The sequence below is a fragment of the Haemaphysalis longicornis genome, unplaced genomic scaffold (assembly GCF_048455015.1).
Source record: "Haemaphysalis longicornis isolate Haplotype H1 unplaced genomic scaffold, Haemaphysalis longicornis Haplotype H1 scaffold_4, whole genome shotgun sequence".
In the NCBI taxonomy this organism is placed as follows: Eukaryota; Metazoa; Arthropoda; class Arachnida; order Ixodida; family Ixodidae; genus Haemaphysalis; species Haemaphysalis longicornis.
In genome coordinates this window covers 104,965,225-104,990,463 of record NW_027526361.1, presented here as the reverse complement: position 1 = coordinate 104,990,463, position 25,239 = coordinate 104,965,225, and the positions used below count along the sequence as shown (strand labels likewise).

Below are 25,239 nucleotides of genomic sequence, written 5' to 3'. Positions count from 1 at the left end.
GTAAACGGTAAAGCGCGCTAAGGACACTAGGCAACAGGTCCATTCAGAAGGCCGGTGCAGCAAACCACACTTTCCTGCGATCATGACTTGATGGGAAGCAATGAAATGAAACTCTTTGGCAGTTGTCGTTACGGGATGAGCATGCTCTTGCCCTTGTCGCGACCGCCGCAGAGAATCAGCTGCGACAGCGTTTGGGCTTGAACTGATTTATTCAGCACGCGTGAGCGCACTTGAGCGTGCGCCTCGTGATCACGAGCAGTGCCCGGCGTCGTCCAGCGCTGCGTGCGGAGCTCCTCCTTCGTCGTCGGCGCGGCGCTCCCTTGGCGCGCCGTTCGTTACCACCTCTGAAACAACGCCGAGGCTACGCTCGAAACACAGATGGTGCAAAGAATCCTTTCGGGTACAGCGTCCAAGAAAGCAAATGCAAAGAAAACTGATGATACTCTAACACCAGACACGGAGCGCTAGCGATCACGCTGGCTGCAAGCGTCGTTGCTCCAGCGCTCACTGTATCCTTCCGCCGAGAACGGAGGAGCGTCAAGCCCGGTTTGGCCCGGTTTGTAAGTGCTTTACACTCCGGTATAAAACAAATATATGTGACTGTGTAAAAGCACCCACACACAAAAGATGTTTTTTGAAGCTTTCTGATGTTTTTATGCTCGTAAAAAATTGATTAAATCAAGAGCGCACAAACACGTCACGATTAGTTCAAGAAATAGCCGTTGCGCTCCGATACCATCGACCCCCCCAAAACCCCCATCTCAGGGGCCCTTTAATTCCATGAAAAAAAAATCGCTGATCTTGGCCTGCTTCTTCGTCCTCGAAATGAAATTAAAGACGCTGGTCTCGATCATCTCGAGGCTGCACAACTAGAAAATTCCAGCAGTACACTGCGCCTTCGCACACCATGCACAACACGCACGCAAAAGAAGGAGAGCGCGCACGTACCACAAGAACTTTGAAGGTAACAATTCCAAGGCTCTCTGAACGGACTCCAACAAAGCGCTCGCGATGGTCATCTCCGAGAGAAACAGTGATCTCCGAAAGGTGCGGGACAACTCGCCAAACAGCAGCAACAGCAGCAAAATGCAAAAGAAGGAGGAGCCCGTCAGCGCCTTCGTTCCCTCTTCCATTTCCCGAGACGATATCGGGGGAAGACAGACCCAGATAGAGAGAAAAAAAAACTCTTTTTTGGCAGGCCAGGGACCGTACGCAGCCGAAAAAAAAGAACGTGCGCAGTCGGGGCACCCCTACCTCGCACTGTCACATTTTCCGAGAGTTCGGGCTTGTGTGCCTAGAGAGATTTAGCATACCGGGCTCCGTCCGCTAACGCTACGGCGGCCGGTAGCGGGGACCGACTGGGCAAGCGCAAATTCGTTCCGGTAGGGGGGATTAGTTCCGCGAGCCAGTCTTCGCCATGCCCGCACATTCCTCCACATCCTCCTCAACCTCAATCGGGGGTGCAGAGACCGCCGAAGAGCACCTTGCAGCTCACGCGGCGTTCGATATACCCAATGTCGGAAAAAATACGGTTCGATATAAACGTACGAATTCCTATACTTTTACACAGAATTTTCAAGGGGATAATTTACGAGTTCGATATAGACAATAATTCGATATACCCGTGTTCGATATATCCGTGTTCGACTGTAGTTAAAACGGCGTGATAACGGAGTGGTCCTAGCAGCCAATTTTAGTGTGACTTTTCAACAAGACAGCTACATTAGATTTTGAGCCTCAGAGCATTATTTCACCCGCAAGTTGGTATATAACTTGAATATTCCGCCAGCACACCACTTGGTAGCTATATTGGCCTCGAGGACATACCGTGGCGCCACCTACGATTGACGTCACTTGTAGGACGCCGGGTCGTGTTGTCGTCTGCTACAACACATTTCCTGTGTGTATGCGGAAGCGTGCTTTTTTGTTGTGGCCACCGTCTCCCCCCTGCTTGTGGATTTGATACAAATGACCCAAAAAGGTTGCCTGCAGACCGAATAATCCAGGCAATCAATCAGCGACTCGCTTGTTTCCGGCGAAACCGCCGCGTTTAGGTAGTTGCTACCATCGCGACCCACAGCTTGTACGCAGCCAGCTAACACCAAGGGCGATGCAACTGATGCCGAGTAAAGTACGCTGTAAATTCATTATGAACTACTTGTGACGGACATGTACGAGACTGTGTGCGCAAGGAAAATCCCTGTAACAGCTACGGAAACGCGTCGCTCGTTTGTGATCTCACCTCGCGTACTGCTCGCATTGTCTGGTAATAGGCGGGAACGGTGATCGGATTGCTTTGCCTCACGTGCTTAAAAGCGTGATTATGGCCTGCAGTTTGGCTAATCAGCGCCTATTTCCCCAACAATGTTTTTATAGTTATGCCCGGATTTGATTAACGATCACTGCCGTAGCCTGTATTCTGCACGGCTGATATGTTTACTTTTCGCGGCAACTTGTTCACAATGTATGAACGGTATGAACGCGAGTTTTTAACGCCTTTGGGCGGGTTTGGACAAGGCTATATTTAGTTTTTATTAGGATCTCGGTGTGGGAATTAATAATCGCAACGTGAGCGATTACAGCGAGCCCGCCTTTCTCAAGCAGCAATTTCGAAACTCACGACTGCTCACAGAAGGCGAGGCTGTGCACAAGGCGAAATACGTCGCTAATGATTTGCGGTAATGGGAAGTTTTAGAACAGGAGAACCGAGCTAGGGGGAACACAAACGCAACACGCGCGCGCGCGACGGGAGGGTCTTTTCCAACAGCTCGCAACCGGTTGCGGATGCACGTATCGGATGTTGGGAACTTTAGGCTTAGCGTCGCGGCAGATATTTCATTGCCGCTATCGTTACAGTTGCGAATGACAGTCCCTGACACAACTTTTCACCGCACTGTCACCCCCCTTCTCGTATTTGGAACTCTGTAACCGCGGCGATTCGATGATCAAGATGCCTGCCACGGCCTCGGCCGATACCAATTGCGCGCAGATATCGCCACCCTTCGGCCACTCGCCACACCGCGCTTTCGGCCGGCGCTGCCGGGACAGACCTCCGCGGCCGGTCGGCGTAAATCGCGGCGGATATTTGAGCATCGCTTTGAAAACAACAGCTGATGACACTACCTTGCGCAATTTTTCATCACACCAACACCCACTTTCACCGATCTGGAACTTCTTTTCCACGAATTGTGTGACTTTAAAAAGCGGCGACAAGTTATTTGTTGCTGCGGCGACCTGCGTCGGTCTGAGCCGCACCGTCGGCCGTGCGGGCAAGCACGGCGGTTGCGTCTGCTTCTGCGAGCAGTAAACGCTTCATGATTTCTTGCTTTATACATTTCTTGCAAACAAGAGAAATCTAGAAACTCCGCTGCTTACGCTTCGGGGGGCATACGTCATACACCACCGCGCTCATGTTGTTTGCGGATAATACACCACAGTTGATACGGTTTTAGATTCCTGGAGAGAGGGCACAGGCGAGAGGTCGCCCTTCGGATGGGCTCCGCCGTTTTTCTGCGCTTTGTATACAGGTTAAAATGCCTTTTCAGCGTGTCCCTCTGCTGCTTTAACGAACCAAAGTGTACGAATTCGTCCGGTACTCGTCTTATCAGAGAAGACGTCGTTTTCTACCGGCAAGAAGGCCTCGAACTCCAACCTCCTGTGAGCAGGGGCTGGGCCTATTAGGCCTAGTGCTTGCACCACAACGACACTCAGCGAAGACTACTGAACGCACCGGACGTGCACGTCACCGCGACGAAATGGCAGAAGGGACCTCTCAACGAGGGTATGACCCTGGGGCCATGGACTTTTGTGAGGTGAGACGCACCACACCGCCCATACCACCAACAAACGAGCTCACTGCTAGTGGCGTCAAGGACGACGGGGAAGACACCCAAGACTGGAATCTTCGGCTCTACAAACGTCGAGAGCGACTGCGCGAGCCCGTGAAAGAAGCGGAGACACTGGGCAAGACGACTGACACAGGTGGGAAACCTCTGAGAAGACACCTTCCTAGCCTCAAGCCATTCCAATACCGGATTGTTGTTAAACCGCGAGGAGGCATAAACCTGTGTGAAGTGGAGGGGGAGCTGACTCACAGCGTTCGAGCAGCCTGCCTAACTCCCTTACAAGAATGCCCGCTCATCCGAGTGCACGACAGCCAAAACATTGCCCTTATCTGCACAAACAACCTCGATGACGCGACGGAACTCCTGAAGATAGGACACCTGCGCATACAAGGAAAAGACCTAGAAGTCAGCACTTACTCAGCGATGCAAGAGGAAGTATGCCGAGGAGTCATTCACGGGGTGGACGACGAAGCGACCGACGCGGAAATCGAGCACGAACGTTTGGCACCAGGATATGAGATTTTGGGCGCCAGGCGACTGGGTAAATCGAGTTCGGCCGTGATCGTCTTCTCCGGCAAACGAGTTCCCTACACGGTGCGCTACGCATGGTTGGAGAAGCGGTGTTTTATCTACCGGAAGACGCGTGCCGCATGTTTCAACTGTGGAGAGGCGGGACACAGAACGGACGTATGCCCGAAACCCAAGGGCTTTGCCTGCGAAGACTGCGGACAACCAAACGCCATGGAAGACCATTCGTGCACTCTCACGTGCGCACTATGCAAGGGACCGCACAAGACATACTCCAGTGAGTGCAAGGAGAAATTCTTCAGGCCAGACAAACCGGGGAAAAACAAGAACGTAGTTGAAAATCCGTATCACGGTAGTGTACAAGAACCGGGATCCCAGCAACAACTGGCGCGGGGAAATAAGAATACACCCTTGGCGACAGGAGCGAGTAGCACCTGCTGTGAAGAGAGCAAAGGGACGACGTCATGCGGCCGCACACACGAGTGGGCGACTGCAGTGACCGGAGCGAAAACCCGGGACAGGGCCTGGGCGAGCTCTCTGCCGGGCAACACTCAGCTGCAGCAGCAGCACACGAAAAAGAAGCAGACGTCCTCAGGCATCCAGCAATCTCTTCAGGCCAAGGATCAAGCCAAAGCACAGAACAGTCAGGTGAGCAGGGACTGGCCTCCCTTACCCCCACTCTCTGTACACACAGAAATACAAACACTCCAGACCGAAAACCAATCGCAAAAGGCAGAAATCAGAGCGCTGCGCGCAGAACTCTCAGCCTTAAAGGCTCAAATGGCGGTACTATCAAAATTCCAACCACTCCGCACGCAGTCACCACCTAGAGATCCCGTTGCCCCTGCGTCAACTCCTAGTCACCTCCCTAATACCTCACAATCCCCTCTTCTGGGAGACGTGTACCAACTTGTCTTACAGGAGTTCAAGGCTTTCAAAGAGGAAGCCAAGCAACATCAAGAAGATGTGCAAACTCAACTCCGACAGATGAGCGAGCAAATTGGAGGTAACCGGCGCTACACTGAAACAGCAATAACAGCACTTCGACGTGAGATGCAGGAAAAACGCAGGAAGCGCATGGCAATGCGAGGACCGACAGAGGATCAATGGTCAGATACGGACTCGACATGCCATTCAGCCGCGAACTGAGGATTTGGCAGTGGAACTACCGGGGTACAATCGGAAGCAGTCGTCCCTCCAACTATATGTAGAAAAGGCTGTACATTCCCCGGAAGTCATGCTGATACAGGAAGCCCACAAAATTCCCATCAAGCTTGAGTGATACAACTTTTCAAACGAACAGAAATACCGCCATTCTCGTGCAAAAGGAACTAGCTGTGTGCCATCATGATGCATTTGACTCGGATACCCCTCACGAATATGTGGAGATACACCCAGCCAAACGGGGAGGGCGTAGTCTACACATCCTGAACGTATACAGCAGCCCTAGCAACCGTAACCCCAATTCGGACTATCTAATCAAATCCTTCCTTACTTCGGCCGGCCGTGGTGCCCGTGTGATGGTGGCGGGGGACTTCAATGCTCACAATGTGGCGTGGGGTTACAAGCGAACGGACGCAAAAGGCAGGAAGCTGGAAGAACTGGCAGCCCGGGAGCATCTCACGTTGCTCACCGACCCACTGCAACCTACTAGGACAGGAAATAGCGTCAGCAGGGACTCATGCCCGGACCTGACCTTCGTACGAAATGTTAGGGAGGAGAAATGGGAAAACTTAGGGCAGAGTCTCGGAAGCGACCACTTTATTTTACAGACAAGCATGGACGACGCTTGTGGCAGATGGGAGAGAAGACGTCGAGCTTGCAGACTAACAGACTGGCACAAGTGGAGAGAAGCCAGAGAAAGACGGCTTGGGGAACAGGGGGGACCGAACATAGTGGACATCGAGCTGTGGACCCGAGAGCTATTATTGGACGTGGAACACCACACGCGAAAAATCGAAGCTCCAGACGGCGTGCCAGCTGTCGACTCGCACCTTCTCCATATCTGGGATGCCAGAGAGTCGCTCACCAAGAGATGGCGGAGACAGCCCCTCAACCGCAAGCTACGATGTCGAGTGGCCCAGCTTAGTAAGGAGGCAGAAGATTACGCCATAAAGCTTGTTAATCAAAACTGGAGAAAGTTTTGCGACAGCATGTCGGGCCAGCTAGGCGTGGCGAAGACGTGGAAGGTTCTTAAAGCAATGATGGAGCCGACTGCCACGAGGACTGAGCATGCCAATCGACTTGCTAAGCTGGTGCACCAATACCCCGGGACGGACCAAGAACTTATTGACGACCTCAAGGCCAAGTATCTCCGAACAGACCGCCGGGGTGATTACCCAGATTACCAAGGAGAACCCAACGAAGTCTTGGACGAACCCGTCACTATACACGAAATCAAAACTGAGCTCGCCAACATGAAGAAGACCACAGCCCCGGGACCAGACCAAATCACAGCGAGAGCCCTCTACAACCTAGGTGAAGCAGACATTAAAGCTTTGGTCGACCATTACAATCGGGAGTACTGGATCCCCGGTTCATTACCGCAACAGTGGAAAACAGCGGAAATTCGGTTCATCCCGAAACCGGGAAAGGACTTGAAGGTAGAGAATCTTAGGCCCATCTCGCTAACATCCTGCCTGGGGAAACTTTTCGAGCGAGTAATCAACACTCGATTGCAACGGTTTCTCGACGGCACAGACCAACTTCCGCACACACAGTTTGGCTTCAGACCACACCTAGGCACTGCCGATGTGCTTTTGCAGGTCTACAGGGACGTATACCTTCACCCAGACCACATGCAACCGTGCGCGGTGCTAGCCCTTGATTTAAAAGGGGCTTTCGATAACGTCCTGCACTCGGCCATACTACGCACCTTAGCGGAGACTAATTGCGGCTCCAGAACCTACAACTACATCAAGGCGTTCTTACAAGATCGGAAGGCCAAGCTCTCTATAGGGGGACTCGAGTCAGATCTGATTGAGCTGGGATCGCGGGGTACACCCCAGGGTGCAGTTCTCTCCCCTTTACTCTTCAACTTGGCGATGAAGGATCTACCGCCCAGACTGAACCGGATGCCAGGCATTTGTCACGCACTGTACGCGGACGACGTCACCATATGGTCAAATCAAGGAACTAGGGCCGACATAGAGGACAGCTTCCAACGAGCGATAGAAATCGTGCAGACCTTCGCCCGGTCCCGTGGCCTGGAGTGTGCACCGGATAAGTCGGAACTACCGGTGGTCCAGCCCAAGAAGCCCAAATACCCAAAACAAGACCCCATCAAGCTGCACGTGGATTTCATGCCTATCCCCGCCAGGCAGGAAATCCGTGTCCTCGGCGTGCACTTTTCCAACATGGCACACAATACCACAGCGGTGAGTCGCCTGATAGCGGCGGCCAACCAGGTAGCCAGAATGATCAAGCGGGTGACCTCCAAAAACCACGGAATGAAGGAGACTGAAACCACTAAGCTGGTACAAGCCTTTGTGCTCTCTAGATACACATACGTCGCTCCTTTTCTGAACCTCAAACCCAGAGAGGAGGACAGACTAGACCGGGCTCTTCGTAAGTGCGTCAAACTATCTTTGGGCCTCCAAGTATCTACGTCCAATGAGCGCCTAATGGCTCTGGGGGTCCATAACACCACAAAAGAGCTCATAGATGCTCAGAGAATAGCGCAACAGGTGCGCCTCACGAGGACAAAAACAGGCAGAGCCACCCTAAATAGACTGGACATAACCCCTCCGACCACGGTGCAGGATCGATTCGATATCCCTCGAGAAATAAGAGAACGCATTCACATCCATCCCCTCCCCAGACACATGCACCCGGAACACGATCAAGTCCGCAGAACACTCCGGGCCCAATACCTCTCCAAAACGTGGGACTCCCACCCTGCTACAATCTACGTGGACGGTGCCGGCCCCACCAATGGGGTGACCACAGCAGCAGCCTGCTCGTCCAGTGGTAACCCCATTGCAATGGCATCCATCAAAACGACGGATCCGACCCGCGCGGAAGAGGTCGCCATCGCCCTGGCCATCTCTGCCCATCCTCGCGCCATTATACTAACCGATTCCCAAGAGGCTTGCCGAAATTTCCTCAGAGGCAGGATATGTCGCCAGGCCCTTCGCATAATTGCGAATCAGCCGCCTGAAGGGGCACAGATCATATGGTTCCCGGGTCATCAGGGACAGACCGGGGGGAATGTCGCCGCGCACGCGTTAGCCCGCGATTCCTTATTCCGGGCGTTCACCCCCGCTGGTTGCCCCCCAGGCAAGGGAGCCAGCCGATCACCTTCACCCCCTTCACTGCGTACCGCCTACAGGGAGATACTGCTTGAACAGAGGCTCGGCAGGAGGAGATTTCCAGCCCCTCATCCCTCGCTCACAAGAATGGAGGAGGTGTTACTCCGACAACTTCACACAAACACTCTTCCAATTCCCGCAACCCTACACAAATACTACCCGGACATCTACCCAACACCGCAGTGCCCGCACTGCGACCAGACGGGAGATTTACTCCACACGATGTGGCACTGCACCCAAAACCCCAACATGAAGAACATCACACCGAACAACAGATCCACAACACAATGGGAGGCCACCCTGCTCAACCCACATCCAGCTTGCCAGAAATGGCTTGCAGACCGGGCTGAGAGAGCTACTCGTCGACCATTGGCAGCCCCGTATTAGCGGGCCCGACCATGGCTCTGAGCAAATAAAGTTTTCTCTCTCTCTCTCTCTCTCTCTCTCTCTCTCTCTCTCTCTCTCTCTCTCTCTCTCTCTCTCTCTCTCTCTCTCTCTCTCTCTCTCTCTCTCTCTCTCTCTCTCTAATGCGGTTTTAAAGTCCCCGCGAGGTCAAACTGCGCTTCACGCACTGAGAATTAACTTCAAACGACGTAAATTAACACGAAAATACTTTTAGAACACGCTTCCCAAGAGAAGTGTTACTCGCTGCAAGCCGGAACGGTGATCCTACAAGTGACGTCAAAACGATCGCAGCGCCGGCCTCTCCAGTGGTGGGCCTCGCGGCCAATATGGGTTGCACCGGTAAGGCAGACCCGCGGCGCGATGGTCCCGCGGCGCCACAGCGGCTGCCGCGGATATTGAAAGCATGTCACGCGAAAGCGAGTGACAAGAAATGCCTGATAACAAAGAAAGGACAGTCATGCGCAAAGCGCGCTGGCGAGCAAGTTTCGTGAGCCTCGACCGAGCCGTCTGTGGCGGAAGATGGCACAGCAATGCAGTTTTGCGCCGCTCTGCCACGCACTCCACATACCGCAAAATTTTGCGGCCGTCTGTACACTGTGCTCAGATTTCTATAGCGTCGCGGAATTGGTCCTGTGTTTTCCTGGAACCACGGCTCAAGTGGAGCCCGTTTTCTTTTATTGTGAAGTCGACACGGACATCAACCTGCTGTTAATATTGCGTGCAATGTTGCTTGTGGAGCTGAACTTTCTGTACAAGTGCGAATAATTTTGCAACCGATTCTTGCGGGATGAAGACCTGCTTCAAAAAATGAAATCCTCGGCAAAATAAACTCAATCTCAATCTATTATCTGTTGTACGCTCACCCCCCTCCCCGTTGGTGTGTCCCGCTTTCTACCTTCAAAAATATGGTTACCCTATTTATGAGGCCCCCATGGTCCTTAAGAAGCGTGTTTTAAGTGTACACCAGCAAATCCGCATTATTTGTTTTCTTATTTTGCAGCTAAGCTGTCTATGGATGTGATCTAGCAGATTGTCTCCGGCGACGCACCGAGCGTAGATTAACAATCTTTAGTGCATGCAAAAATTCATAAAAAAATTCGAAGGTCCTAGGACCTCTATATTTTGCTATGACGGCTTATAATGCCCCCTCAAAAGTGTCTTCTCAGCAATGCACTTGTGTTAGCAAGTGAAGCCGACTTCAAGGGGATCGGAGTAAGCCTGGTCTTTGTGCATAGAAACATGCGCATAGAGAAATTCACTTCTAGGATTCGCCTTGGGACATCACGGTTTCCCCATGAACAGACTCGCGACAGTCGTGAAGATTATTGCGTGTGTAGGTTTACGCAGTTCACCTTAGGCGCTTCGTGCACGCACTAAGCACAGGGTGACAACAGTTTATTTCCAAATTAGCGCAGCGTTGCAACGTAGCCACCAGACTTGCTCCTGGTGCGTCGTTGGATGTGCGTGCAACCACAGTTAGAACCGTGGCTCGCGGAGAGTAGAAGCGGCAGCTGTGTTCAAACCCCAGTGCAGTTGAGTACGGCGCTTGCAGCCGCTGGAACTGCCGCAGCCGCAGCCTCCACGGCAGCAGCACCCAGAGGCGCCGCGACAGTGGCTGTAGCGGCTGTAGCGGCGCCCCCGACCGTGGCGACGATAGTTTTGGCCGCCAGAGGAATGCCCGCCGCACCCCAGCTCTGGAAAATCGCGAACAGACCGCCCTTGGCCACGATGCCGCCCATCGTCGACTGGATGGCCGCAGCTATGGATCCTGCTACCACACCACCGGCACCAAACCCTGCTGCCGCCAGAACGGCAGGTGCGGCAACCACGGCAGCAGTCGCTCCCACTGCGAGGCAAAGGTAACATCAATGTGAGTACCACCGTGGCAAATTGAAATACGAACAACGGAGCGCGTGGCTTTCAGTATGGCGACGGGCCGCGTATGCGCGGTGCGAACAAGTTACGAGAATTTGTGTCCAACGTTGATATGGAAACACCGTCGTTCGGCGTGTGAGCGTTTTGGTTAGTCTTTCCACCGCGTTCGGCGCCCGCTCACGCAAGCGTTATCTAACTTTGTTGCTGCGATGAGTGAAAACGGCGCACGCAGCTAAATTCCTTTATTATTTTTTTTCGTGCTGAGCGCCCAACGGATGGGGGAAATACGAAGGTCTTTCCACATATAGGTTGGTCACAAACTCTCGTAACTTGTTCGCACTGCGCATACGCGGCCCGTCGCCAGGAAGCGCGGCGTGCACTGAAAGCCACGCGCTCCGTTGTTCGTATTTCAGTTTATCACAATAGTACGTGGCAGTACGGTCTTTTACGCGACTACCACACCTGCTGGCTTTTAAACATGCCACTAGAACGCACACAGTACCATTGATTCCTCCGCCGCCAGTTTTACAACACTTAGCTTAAAGGAGCCATGAAGAGAAAACACAAGTTTGGTTCATTCAAAAGATTGCCTCGTTTGAATCATACTGACACCACTTTTAACGTAAACTTCGCTCAAATAAGCTACATAATTCGGAAAAAAGCGAATGGCCATGCGACCCACTAGCCCATTTCCCGCAACAGAACATATGATGTCATACCAGACAGCTCTGCGATTGGCGGAGGGCGGCAAAAGCAAACGCAAAGCTATTTGCGCTTAAATTTAGGGCAAATTCTTTTTAAAGCCCTAAGAATGGTGGGACAAACAGTGGTTCCGAGTCATTGCAGACCGCGAAAGCGCACGATTTAGCGGGAAAATCAAAATTTTAAATGAAATTATTCATTTCTCAGTTAATAAAGCATCGTTTGCATTCGGACAAGCGCTGGGGGCACTATAAAATACGGAATCTTTCGAATAACACACACTTGTGTTTTGTCTTCATGGCTGCTTTAACATTACGGAAGGCAACGACGGTACAAGCAGAAGAGACGGCAATCGCCCTCGCAATCGCTTAAACCCGAGCATCCACCATCACCACGGACTGCCAAACAACATACAGAAATTATGCTGCAGGAAGGATTTCCACGATTGCTCTCGGCATCATCCTTGAACGCCCACCTCGGAGAAACATAAGAATAATCTGGACCTCAGCCCACTCTTACCTCTGCGGAAACCATGCGGCGCACGCCTTCGCTCGAGATTTGGTCTTTCGAGCACCGTTAGAAGACGAGGAAAGGGCACTATACCCTCTTGTCACGCACAAGGACATCACACAGTTTTGCCGGCTCGGCCGAATGCGCTACCCTCCAGTTTCTGAGCAACTAGCCAGGCCCCAAAAAAATGCTCTTCGTCAAACACGTGCCCACATCGTACGAGGCTGCACGCCATACACCACACCCTCTACGATCTCCTGTGCAGACACTGCGGCGTCCCTGCCACGCTTTACCGCCTGGTATGGGAATGCCAAAATAACCTCCCATCGGCCATGTCCCAAACCCCTCCCGAGAGCAGCGGGAGAGAGAACTCGCTAGCTCTTGCTCAGCAGACAGCTGCAGCTGATCGAACGGGCAAAGACGGCGGGTTGCTCCAATGGCGCCCTGGACTGAGGGCTCCACCCACAAGACTTTCCGAATCGCAATAAAATTTGCACTCCTCCTCCTCCTTTCATCTACGATTATATGCGTGTGGCTTCTTCTGATGCCCCCTAGGCACGCATACCGTAGGCGACACTTCGTCATGGAGATACACTACGTTGTCTCATTGCCTTGCACTGCGCACTACCGCCACAAAATATAACAAAATCAACTAGGCTTATGTTACCTGGCTCAGCTAGCCAGCTTGACTGCCCAGACCGCAGTATGGTGTGACTCGGTGTCCATTATTCAAAATAGTGGATACCACACGCCTCGAATTGACCCAAAGAGTTGCAACACATCTTGGAATGTTAGTGACGTTTTTTGCATCGAACACTAATTGATCTAGACAGTGCACCTCTCCAGCAGGAAACAGAACAAGGCTGCGCACTCAAAGCTTTCATCTAAGCTTCTCGCTTCCCTACACATTAACATCGCCGAAAGAGACAAGTCGGATTTATTCTCCCGAGATGAAGCTACAATTCGGCGGCGACTCCAGATCATCACCTACCCACCTCCACCTCATCTTCCCTACCCAAAAACCTTCCCTCTGTGCTTGCTGGCCCCAGCCTGGCGCCCTCTACCATATAGTATGGGCGTGCCAACGCACTATAGATTTCCCCCCACTTTCCAACTCCACTTTCGAGCAGTGGAAGGCTTCTCTGGCCAGCCCAGACCCGGATATCCAGCTCAGCCTGGTGACCCGAGCGAGGACAGCCAGCAGCCAGCCGAAGCCAAGGAATCCCGGACCAGGGGGTTCTTTCCCGGGGCGAAACCCACAACATCAGCCTCTGGAGATTTAGAGCTACCTTAGAGGGGCGCACAAAAGAAGTTTAGAGGGTGTAAAGTAGGCTATTGGTGAAGGAGATGTAAGAGTACAAGAACTTGTTCAAGGCGAGCGCGGGGGCAACCCGACCCGCATTAGTGTCGGGGAGATACGGGTGCCAAGTGACCGCCCACCGCAGGAGGTAGATTACTGAGTGGCTCTGCAATGCCTTCAGGCCCCGAAGGTATTGGAGAGGGGAGTGGGTAAGACACAAATAACAAGAATGACAATAATGGGAGAAATTAGAGTCAATATCAAGCACGAACATTTCCTAATTATACAATGTTAGGTGTGAAATCTAAGGCAAAAATGCGAATAAACCATACTAAGCAGTTATTCGAGGCCGGTGAATTACAAAAGATCCTTGTATACAATGTCAAATAAGGCGTTTTTGAACAATAGCAGATTATGCTGCCAGACACTTTTAATTGCATCCATCCGCTGAGACGTCTTCACAGAGAATTTCACAGCTGATGGTCCACAAGCTGCACTATCCGAAATGAAGTGTTTAAACAGTCTTAGGCCAGGTCGTATTCCCCATGTACATTTCTAGACCATCTGTCCTCACGTGCGGTCAACCACACTGAAAGGCCTTTTTACAATGGCATCATCTGAGCAAAGGGGCATGGCTCCAAGGGCATGGGAGGCCATTTGATCATCCAAAGGTTGTCCGGTGTCAAACACCTAGATTGGGTGGACTGTACCACTCAACGTGCGATGATTTTTTTTTTAATTTTCAGTTCCTTCCCTTCCTCGAAGGGTCCAGGGACACAGCTAAGATTTAACGGGGCTTTTGTTCAGGAGGCAGCTGTGACACAGCAGTTACACCATCGTATACTTCGTAGTGACCTCCTGCATTCCAATATGACCATCATGATACAAAATTATAACAAGACATCCCTTATCAAAATCAGTACAGCTATGAGATTTTGTTGTCAATGATGCCGTGATTTTTATATGCATGTGCGTTCCGATGTGGTAATGACAGTGATGTTGCAGAGTGTTATATTCAGTTAAAGTAACCATTAACTTTCCGTACAAGAGAGGTGTATCTACAATTATAACAGCAAATGAATACTTTTCTTAGCACGTACCTGCCGTAGCAGCAACGGCCGTCACTGGGTCCATTGTCAAGGCTGCAGACAAACAAAGCAAAAAAAAAAAGTCGTTAACACCTACGTGGTTACAGTCAGGGTTGTTTATTACATGTTATAAAACTCCCTACGAACCCGCGTCTCAAATAAATATTATCCCTGATAAGTCCCCCCGTTTTGGTAAGTTATTAACAATTCAACCTGTATTTAACTAACAGCCTATGCAGGTTGTTATTTAGAACATCATCTTGAGGACTTTAATCTTTTTTAAATAATCAAAATGCCTTGCTATTCACTGCTTAGAGAAGTGACATGAAATCTGGAGAAAAAATTCCCCCGCATTTCCCCGAGGGGGAGAATGTGAAAGTGCGAATGCACGGTTGTCGGCCCGCTTGCGGCACTTGCGCTCGGCCCCCCCAGCCCACCGCCTCGCCGCCTTCTCTTCCATCTCTTCCATCGGGTTTGTAGTATCACGTGTACACCACGCAGTTATCAAGCCGCTATAACGCCGCTGAGTCGCCAACACACGCCGCTGACGACGTAGTTTGAATGCGTTAAAGATATAAGGCGCGTCACTAACACTGATTTCACCGTCGCGTCCCTGGCTTGGTCGGTAGAGCGTCGCGCTGCGGCCGCAAAGTCCTCGGATCGAAACCTGGCGCCGGATGCTGTTTCTTTTTTAAATATAGAGGAGCACTGCGGACGCCGCCGATGCCGCCGGCGGTGGATGGTTTGGGGTCGCTTATAAAGTGCATTCGCACTTAAAAAAAAGACTGCAAGAATTTTTATGCAGCTTCTGCAGTTCATGCTTTCCCCGGCAATAGAAGGCCCACCAACAGATGCCAAGACAAGTAGGGGCAACGAGGGGGTCCCATTTCATGACGAAAAAAAAAACCATGTACACACTTATGTCCGCGGGGGGCATGCTGTTTGGCACTAGCTTAGAAATTCGAAGCCACAGTGGGGTGAAGGCGCATTAGGGCTCACAGCACATGCACCAACGTTCATCTTATACACGGTCGTACTGTAATGCCTCTCGGGCACAAGTGCAGGGAAGCAACGGGTGTCTGCATAATTATCGCCGGTGCTGACGCCATGACGACCGCAGTCACGCGAAAACTAAACTATACGGAAACGGCGCGCACCTGGTAGTGCAGCCAGATGGAAGCGTGTCCCAAAGTCGGCGACTTTACACTATCCAATGTGGTGTTCATTATTGGTAAAGTACACAAAACTTTCAAACCGAGAATCTCACCCAAAAGGCAGTTGAAGAGGCAGGCCACTCGTGCACGAATTAGACCCACTCGAAGAGGCCGCGCGGCGTTACTGAACGGATAACCACATCTTTCCACATCTCGCGTCGGTTAATAATTTAATGCAACTGCCGGCGCGTGCAGCTGGCGAAGTGCGTTTTATTGGCGACACTTACAAGCGAGGCTGTACACTGCCGAATAAGCCGCATGTCATTGCGTGCCTTCTTTTGTAGAAGCACAAATACCGCCCTCTTTCCTAACCACCGAAATACGTTCGGCACAGCGGAACTAAGACACAAATAGCTCAGAATAAATCTCTAAAAACTCACCTGTAAGAGTGAGAAGTTGCGTTCCACCAACGGATGAGCCGCGCCGACTGCCTCACACCTCACTCCAGACGTATCAAATGCCCCTTTGCCGTCTGTGCGGTCAAAGTGGCCGGGGCGGATGTCGACGCGACGGCGGCGGCGTGGGGGCGCTGGTGTCAGCAGCGACTGCAAAGAGGCTGAGTGCAACAGAATGCAGCCCATCGGGGAAGGGGAGCATTCATGCTGCAGTCTACTTGATGGCCGCCGTCAGGTAGAGTTAATAGCTGCCTTTTGCCTCTCCTCCCGAGACATGATTTGTTTAAATAAATGAAACGAAAAAATGAAAATGAAAACGCAAGCGTGCAGGTCGAGAGAGAGAGAGAGAGGGGGGGTGGAGAGAGACAGTGAGAAAATGAGAAACCTTTAAAGGGACACTGAAGTGATATGTAAACATTGCGGGATTACTAGCGCAAATTGTAGTCCGGAGTCCCCAGGCCATGTTTCGACCACTCTAGGCGCGTTTACGCGATTTTATTTAGTAGAAAAACTAATTCGAAAACGCTGTCCTCCTTTCTTTACGCTCGCCCATTTTCTGTGGCGTTTTCGTGTGACGTCAGGAGGGGATGAGCTGGCAATTGGCTGCGCCACGGCTGCGCTACTGCACGGCTCCCCGGCCGACAGAGTCAGTCGGCCCAGCGTTTCGTCCGCCGGCCGCCGGCGGGTCGTCGCAATCAAGGAGGTTAAAAAAAAATTGCTTGGTCGCAATTCGTTCGCTTAGTTGAAACGAAGCCAGGACACGTTTGTGAATGGAAGAATGTGCCTTTCTTTACTTGGTTTGTTTGTACACTGTATCTAGCTCCAAGTCAAGGTCGCTTCACACAAGCGCTGCACATGCGACGCTTCGCTGACTGGTACGCCAGTAGGAAAATATAAGGCCTCTTGAAGGCGGGAGAAGAGTCAGCGAAGTCAATATAGGTACTAAGGAAATAAAATCAACTGATATTTTTACCGTACAGCGTAAAACTAGGGCGCGGGAAGCACTTTTTTGCGCTGGGCGAACAAGCACAGCGGTCAGCAGCACGACTACGCATCTGCGAACGCTTTTCCGTCTACGAAATGCAATTGCTAGACGTGAGCTACTGTGGAAACTCGGGCGACGCTTACTGCACGATCGCAGTACAACAAATAGTCACCTAAGCGGCTTGAAATGCCAAAACTAAATAAAAGTGTAAACCGGTTGTACAATATATACCCTATATTAGCAAGGCCCCCGCGTCCCGCTCCGTAGCCTAGCAGTCTGAGGCGCTAGGAATTCATTGCAAATGTTTTCCGAGTGACGAGTTCGAATCCCCGCGGGTACGTGCTTTTTTTTTTTTTTTTTGTAAGTTAACTTTTTGTTTTCCGCCGATGTTTTCTATATTGAGTTCACCTTTTTTGGGGCCGCAACGTTCATGGCTCCACGAACTAGTTCACAAAACGCGCGCAGGCTGGCACTGGCGCGCTAGCGAGTTCTCGTTGGCGTGCTGTTGCCATAAGCACCGACTGCTTGCAGGCAGTGGGCACAGGCCAGAATGAACAGACCCTTGGCCTGGTGCGAACACGCTTTTTACGATACAGGCATGAGGGAGGCAAGCTCCAAATATGGGGGAAAAGCGCATGACATTTGGGCGTCTGCGGGTACGCGGAGGGCGTTCATGCACTGCGTAGGTCTCGGCTAGTGAATGCTACGACTACAAGCCGTCCTGGGAGGCTTATCTTGTGCATTTTACAGCCGACAACATGGCAGAAGCGCGGTACGATGATTACTGAGATATTGAGAATGCCCACCCAACAAAGCCATTGGTTATGTTTTACAGAACCGAAACCGAAACCGAAACTTGTGTGATTGCTAACCTTGGGCATCGTCCAATCACGGCGCCCCTCCTCTCAACGTCACAGCCTTAGTTGGTGCGGCCGCCGCAAACCGCGCATGGTAGTTTTTCTTCTTTCGCGCTTTGTAAAATAATTACCGATTTGTCAACCGGATAAACGATGAAAAGTGTGCTAATTTGAGCCAGTCTACGCAGTGCAAGCAAAAACGGGAGCTTGACAAATTCACTTCAGTGTCCCTTTAAGGAAAACTGAACGGTGAACGGCTTGCTACGCCAGATGGAAAGTGAATACAGTGCGATGAAAGAGCGAAAGGCAAAAAAAAAAAAAAAAAAAGAGGGGGAGAAGGAGTAATGCACCGCGATTTACATCGAAATGCCATAGATGAAGGTTCTCAAACTTCATACTATTTTGCGGCGCAAAGCAAGGGTTGAAGCCACATCACTAAATTAAACAATGCTCAGAAACAGTCAGGTAGCGGAAAAAAATATGCGGATTTGTAGCGGAGCGCACCAACTAAATTCAAATTGGGTTTTTACGCAGCCCCAAAGCAACGTCCGGGTTAGGCGGTCCGTAGTGGCGGGCTACGGGTTAATTTACGCCACCCGTGGATATGTAACGCACGTGCGCCGAAATCTAGACACATTCACAGGTTTTCGTTTTTCGCCTAACCAAAATCATAGCCATCGTGGCCCGCGTCATCGTGGTTAGCAGCGCAACTCCACTAAGCGACAAAGCCGCCGCGAAGTGTAGACGTGTTAGATGCAAAGAGGCCGATCGGTGGGGGCTCTCGCCATAGCGCCTTCATGGTGTTCCCGCCGGTGTGCTTTGCAGTGCGAGGAACCAAAACTTTGCATGCATAGAAAGGTCGGGATATCAGTCTATGGAAACTGCATTAAGGCTTAACGGAATGAAACGGGCTGTTGCGTCTTGACATTAATGCTCTACAGGAAAGCCATAAGTTGAAATTGTATGAAGGGGAGGTAGAATGTGCTGCTTTTTGTGGGGTTTGCGTAATAAAATGGTGGACTGCGGCAGCGCTGGGCGTAGCCGGAAAAAGCAGCTCACGGTCGTCTCGCCGGCCGCCTTGGTAAAAAATGATACGGGAGTGCGCGCGTTCAGAGCTCTGCGCGCATGCAAGACGATACGCCGCCTACAAACAAATAAAGGAGGAACGCGCAGGGGAGTGTCTCTTGCTATGGTGCACTGCACAACACCGGGTTCCAATGCCATTTGCACTGGCGCCCACGGACAATACCTGCACCCGGAGATTCTTGATTGCGCGATAGAAAAATTACTGGGTAAGTGAGAGCTGACGTTTTGTTCTTTAGGGCGTGTCATATTTATTAGGAGCGGAGTACCTTACTATCGCACAATGGCCGTCCGCGTCCGTGCGCACAGCATTTACCAACGTAAAAAATCACACAGGCACCGGCAGGATTCCAGTCGGTGTCAGGTATAGACCAGACAGAGTTAGTGTCAGCCGTCTTACCCATTGGGCTACGAACGTGAATTAGTACCCGAGAGTCAAACGGCTTACTCCCTCGCCTGTAACGGTGCGGAGTATACCTTAGGACCGCCAAATGTCCGTCCGCGTCCATCCGTGCGCACGCCACCATCAAGCGAAACTCAAGCGAAATTCGGTTTGAGCCGTGAGTTGCAGTTTCATTTAGGGAATAATCAAGGTGCAACGCACGGCTAAAATCAAATGGCGGTCGGGGCGCAAATCCGATGTCACTCGGGGCACAACAACTTGGATGTCATTTCGAGTCCCCATACTCCGCACTCTCGCCGTAATCCACGGAGTGGAGATGCTGCCATTTTTTTTTTGTATACCGTGCATAGCGATTAGTTCAGCGACACACGAACGCGCAGGCGTGCTGGCTGATTAAACAGCGGGATACAAAGGGCCCAGCCCTTGAATCGGACGAGCCATGTACCGGATGAGCGATAACGACAAATTCCCAAGTTAAGTGTCCCGAGAGAAGAATGAAGTCAGGGAGTTTGCTGTAAAGATATGAGAAAACTTTCCTTGCTTATCTTGTTCTGCCCCCATCCCCCCTCCCTTGCAGCCGATAGAAATGCGGTACATCAGACCCATGCAGACTCATCTGAGTGCTTTTCGCCTTCGCAATATCCCGCATTGGGTGTCAAAAGGGGAGACAAATCTCTGCACATAATATAGCGCTTGTATTCAACACCACGGGCGTAGCTCGACTCGGCCGGCCATCCGGACAAAAACAACGCTGTAAAAAACAACGAAGAACCGCATACAGATTCAGCGCACATGTTTGAATTGCTTGGAATTATGCTGTGATTCGATGTACAGTGTTGAATGTGAACATCTTCGACAGAACTCTGGCCTCCGACGCGCAAGGGCAAGATGCGATCAAAAGAAAAAAAAAAAAAGACACTGCTGCTTCTGGTATTACACAGTCACCCCTGATGACGGAGCCGAGTAGGCTCCGAAACGTTGGGACCGCTTTTAGTAAACTCCCTTGGTTGATGTATTTGCCTCTTCCTTTGTACAGTGTTGTGACGGCGCTGCGCAGCCGTCGGGGGAAAAGAGATCGACCGGGGCCGCAGACACAACTGAACGCCTCCTCAGGGAGAGAACTATTTATTCCTCGTACCAAATAGCGTACGGGGGTGACCACGTCGAACGGTCGCAGGCCTGGCATCGGGTGTCGGAGCGACGGCGTGAGAACGAGCAACTCCCCGCGGAGCGCCGAGTGGCACAGCACACTACGTAAACATGGTGCACCACGCCACAGGCACGGCCGTGGCCACAAGTGCCTCCCCATTCGCACTCCGGTGCTCGTGCCTATGGAATGAATACAAGCAATTCGATTATTTCTCATTGGCACTTCGGTCCCATGACACGCAACACACTTCGGAACACTCACTGTGCCGAGTATTTTCTTATCTATGAGCAGGGGAATAACTGTGTGGTCACGTGCCCGTACCAGGCGAGGTAAGACAGCCAACGTGCGAGGATACATATTTGTACACGCGTAAGCGCGCCGTTTAGCTTCTTTTCTTTCCTGCTGTGCTGCCCAGGGGGCGCTGCGCAAGCGGCTTCCGGGCAGTACTTCCGGGTAGTACAAAGCTGCGCGGGTCCCATAGGATCCCGTGTTGACAGAAGCAAAATGAGCCCGACGCTCCCGATTATTTTGCGACGTGGTCACCAGCTCATCTCCGACGCGTCCGAGCTATTTCAGCGATCAACTTGGCATTAGGGGAAAAAGCTTTGCAGCGCTAAACACGTTTACAGCGCCGACGAAAGTGCCGGGACCGTGACGGCGTCTGCTACTCGCAGGTTCACCAATCGATGATCGTACGAAGTGAAATTTTAAGTAAAATTTCTAGTTTAAACTAATACTCTAGGTGACTAAGGCTTCTCAAAAACAGCCGATCAAAAAAGAAGAGTGACGCAATCGGCGATGATCGCGCTTTAAAAAGCCAGCGAGTCCGGCGGACCGCAGGCTCGCCTGCTGCGGTGCGCCACTCTTTTGCGTACATACACACTATGCGTGCACTTTCATTAAACAGTGCTCGTTTGCGTCGCCGTTACGAATACATGGTGCAGCGTTAGCTTGCCGTTTTGTTGCGTGTCTCAGTGACAAAATGCTGCGACCGTCAGAAGCGTGAAATCTGTTTTGCGATTCCGAAATTAGTGGCCGTAAAACTATGTGGTCGGGCGAACTAAGAGGCCGCTCGCTTTCATTGTTTGCTCTCACTTTACTTAATTACGCTCTTGCAGCATACATTCCCAGTTCGCACTTAATAGCCTAGAATGAGGGTCAGCAACGGCCGAGTTCCATGCAGCCGACACGGCGGAGGGCTGGACCAACGTTACTAGGCTGGACGGCAAATCGGGTAGGGGGGGGGGGGGGGGGGGGGAGGAGGAGGGGGGCTTTGAATGCAAAGAGAAAAAATTCAGCGAATTTCTAATAATATTTGACAAAAATCTGGCGAAGTGTGAGGATGGGGGGGGGGGGGGGCAATTCAACTGGAGGACGCCAATTCTCGGTTCTTGTCTCGCTGTCTAACTCTATTTGAAGTCAAAACTGGCGTGTCGGCGTTCAGATTCGACGACCCCTGCACTAGAAAACCAACACAGTCAGTGATGATCGTATATAAATATTCGGGGCCCCGCGCCGTGTATGCGGCTGTGTTATGTGATATTATAGAAGTACACATCTGTGCAGGCAGCGGGTGTGTGATTTGGTGCGTGTTTTGCGTCCTTTAATAGCGCTTCATTTGTTTATTTAATTGGCGCTATAGCCCCACCTACTCGCTAGTATACATGTACCCTGCCGTTCGTAAATCGTGCGGCGTAAAACTTTACGCAAGAATCATTTAGTTTGCGAAAATACGAAACAAAATTTCCACTCGTTTCAAAGGCGGTGCCAGGCCAGCAGTGTCAGCTGAGTCGGCTGCGCAATTCTTGCGTTCGCTTGCATGCTCCCGATGAAGCAACCTTTTGCAGTTACCTCAGGATGTAAGATGAGCAGCGTTCCGTGTTTATGCTACTCGTGAACTTTCCTTTGTCGACCGCACGCAAGAAGAAAAAACTGTAACTGTCGTCAAACAGTTAAACCACCCGACCTGGCGATACTGTCCCACGCCGCGACCACCGCGATAGCTCGCTCTAAAGAAAGCCGACAAGTTGGCTTCTTTTAGCGGATATTATTTTGTTTAGCCTCTGCAGCTACTCCAAGGGCTATTTCATACAGTATGCAGTCATTTAAACACGCCACAAAGCGCCACAACCAACTTCCACTCTGGCTTGTAATTGAAAACACATGGAGGGCGGCGAGGGTCGTCTGCTTTTGTACTACCCAGAGGCGTCGGCCGCTAGGGGCGCTGCATGTCGCCAAAACTCCAGCCATGGAGGAAAGAAAAGCTTAGGAGAGGCCCTGACGTCACACCCAGCGCAGCCGGAAACGCCATTTCTGTAAGTCGAATGGCGGACCATTGGCCCTCCATGCCATTGGCGGACTCTTTTTGCCTCTCTCCCTCGGTGCACCTTCTCCGCCTCCTCCGTCCTGTATCGCCTCTCTTGTCGTCTGCATCTGCTAGCGCCGAGCCGGCGGAAATCAGCTGATAGGCAGGTAGAAGGCCGTTTTGCAGCGCGTGACCGTGAACCTAAACGCGCGGTTACACTGTTACACGTCTTCAGTGTGGCCGCAGCAGGTTTGCGAAGCAGCTCGCTCTAACAATGCCGCAATGCTCGGTGCCAGGCTGCAAGTCGCGATCGGTACCCAAGGAATTGGGCGTCACTTTCCACCGGTTAGTGCATCATTCCGCTGACAAGTATTGCTGTACATTGGTGTGCATTCATCCTTTGTTTGCAATCGCCGCCGTTTATAGGTTCCCAAGCGATGGAGAACGCCGCAAACAGTGGGCGAACGCTGTGCGGCTACCTGACTGGAAAGTGCCCAAGTTTGCGTTGCAGTTTCACTGGCAATCCCAGAGATGACTAGTCAATTAAACGGCCGTTCTATATATATAGGTAAGCAGTACTTCATGCAGATTTCACGCTAAAAAATTGTGGAATGTTTTTACCGTTGTTCGCGTGCCTTCGATAGAATTTTTTGCGAAGGAGGAGGAGGAGGAGCAGGAGGAGGAGGCAAAACGTTTTATTGAGTAAAAAAAAAAAATAAGAGGGTGGGTGGCGTCAATAAACTTTTTTTCGCCAAGTTTCAACTTGTCTCAGTGTCAATAAATTCAAGGTGATATCAGTTGAAAACGTTCATACACTAACCTCGCAGTATGAAGCGTTGAAAAGCGAAATCCAGAGCGATACCACAAAAAGATCCAGATTCCAGATCCAGCACTCTTCCAGTCAACAGACCGACACCTACTAAGGTAATAGGGCGATGAAATTATATCAACTGGGAATCTACCTTGTAACAGTTGCAAAAGCACTACCGCGCATTGCCGGCCTAGCAAACTATATATTGCAGCGGCGATAACCAAAAAAATTGAGTTGCGAATCGTTCGGTTGCAAGACGCCTACGTACTGCACACCGTGTATCACTTCCCGAAAATCTACCAGACGGGTGTCCGCGCGTACGACGGGACGGCGCGTTCACGATATCTGCACTTCAATAGGCGCGTCGTGATCGCGACCGGAGCAATAGCTTGACGCGGTACAAGGTGCACTTGCAAGTAGAAATTAAATGACATTCACATCGGCGCAGCTGTCGCAACTCGCAGCATCCTTTTCGAGTTCCGCAAGACCACAGCGCAGCAAAGCGAAGCAGCAATCTTCGCAATCGGACGACAAGGCAGGCGCTGCCTTTCCTCCATGACTGGCGAACCGCGGGGGGGCTGTTGCTAGGACGCCGTTGCTAACGCGACTTACAATGGCCGCCGAAAACACGTGACTTCCTCCACACTTTTGCCAATGCGCGGGGATAGCTGGGGGCCTCTCCTAAGCTTTTTTTTCCTCCATGACTCCAGCGCACCTGTCATCGGTGATCACGTGACCTACAAGGACAAGGAACGACGACGAACGCCGCACTTCGGGCAGCACTAGTGGAACTTCTAATTGAAAAAAAAAAAAAAAAAGAGCTTAACTCGTAACGTCTGGGAAGAGGGATGGAAGGGGAGGGAAGAGAGATGAATGCAAAGAGTTTCTGAGGGCTCAGTTCGTTTAAAGCACGAGGAATGCACGAGTTCTTCAGCGAACGAAAGTTATGTTCATACCACCCATACTGCACCTTGATTCGTACTATCTTCTTTTTGGGTTACTGTGTGTCGCTTCGTCGTCTACACCAAAGTTGCTATAACTGGTCTATACATCTAACGCTTGCTGCTGGGTAAACTATACCTACGCACCGTAGTTCATCGTTCGGCGGGCATATTTGTACACGCTCAATTGCTTCACAGCGTTCTCACACATGCTTGCCGGAAGTTTTTTTTTTCCTTCCGGTAATTCCCGTTGACAAACGGTAGTTTTGTGGCGCCATTTTTCCTATGCTCCTCTCGCGCCTGGTCTCGATATAAAAAAAAGAAAAATAAGGTTTTTGATCTGCAAACAGCGGGGGCTGTGCTATGCGTGGTGTTCTATGGCTCTCGCTCCTTAGAAAGATGTGCCCTTCCCCCACCCCTCTTTTGTCTGTGCTTTTCTGGGATCAGGTTTGGTGGAGCCACCTTAATCCATGTACGCGAACACTCCTGAAACAAATTACATATGCTTTTCTGCTACGACAAACATCCAAGC

General features: G+C 51.3%; 1 protein-coding gene across 1 annotated transcript; it reads right to left on the bottom strand.

Annotated features, from left to right (window-relative positions):
• Positions 1–10,466: 10,466 nt before the first annotated feature.
• Positions 10,467–16,300, bottom strand: LOC144179227 (uncharacterized). Its single transcript, XM_077707513.1, has 3 exons — positions 16,158–16,300; positions 14,576–14,617; positions 10,467–10,934 (listed from the first exon to the last, which is right to left on the bottom strand). The coding sequence occupies exons 2-3, from the start codon at positions 14,607–14,609 to the stop codon at positions 10,606–10,608; spliced, it is 363 nt and encodes a 120-aa protein (XP_077563639.1). The 5' UTR covers positions 14,610–14,617; positions 16,158–16,300; the 3' UTR covers positions 10,467–10,605.
• Positions 16,301–25,239: the final 8,939 nt, after the last annotated feature.

Bases quoted from the DNA above. Each gene is read 5' to 3' on its own strand.
- LOC144179227 (XM_077707513.1), bottom strand. From the start codon at position 14,609: ATGGACCCAGTGACGGCCGTTGCTGCTACGGCAG. The intron at 10,935-14,575 runs GTACGTGCTAAG...TTTGCCTCGCAG, and splicing joins GGCCGTTGCTGCTACGGCAG to TGGGAGCGACTGCTGCCGTG.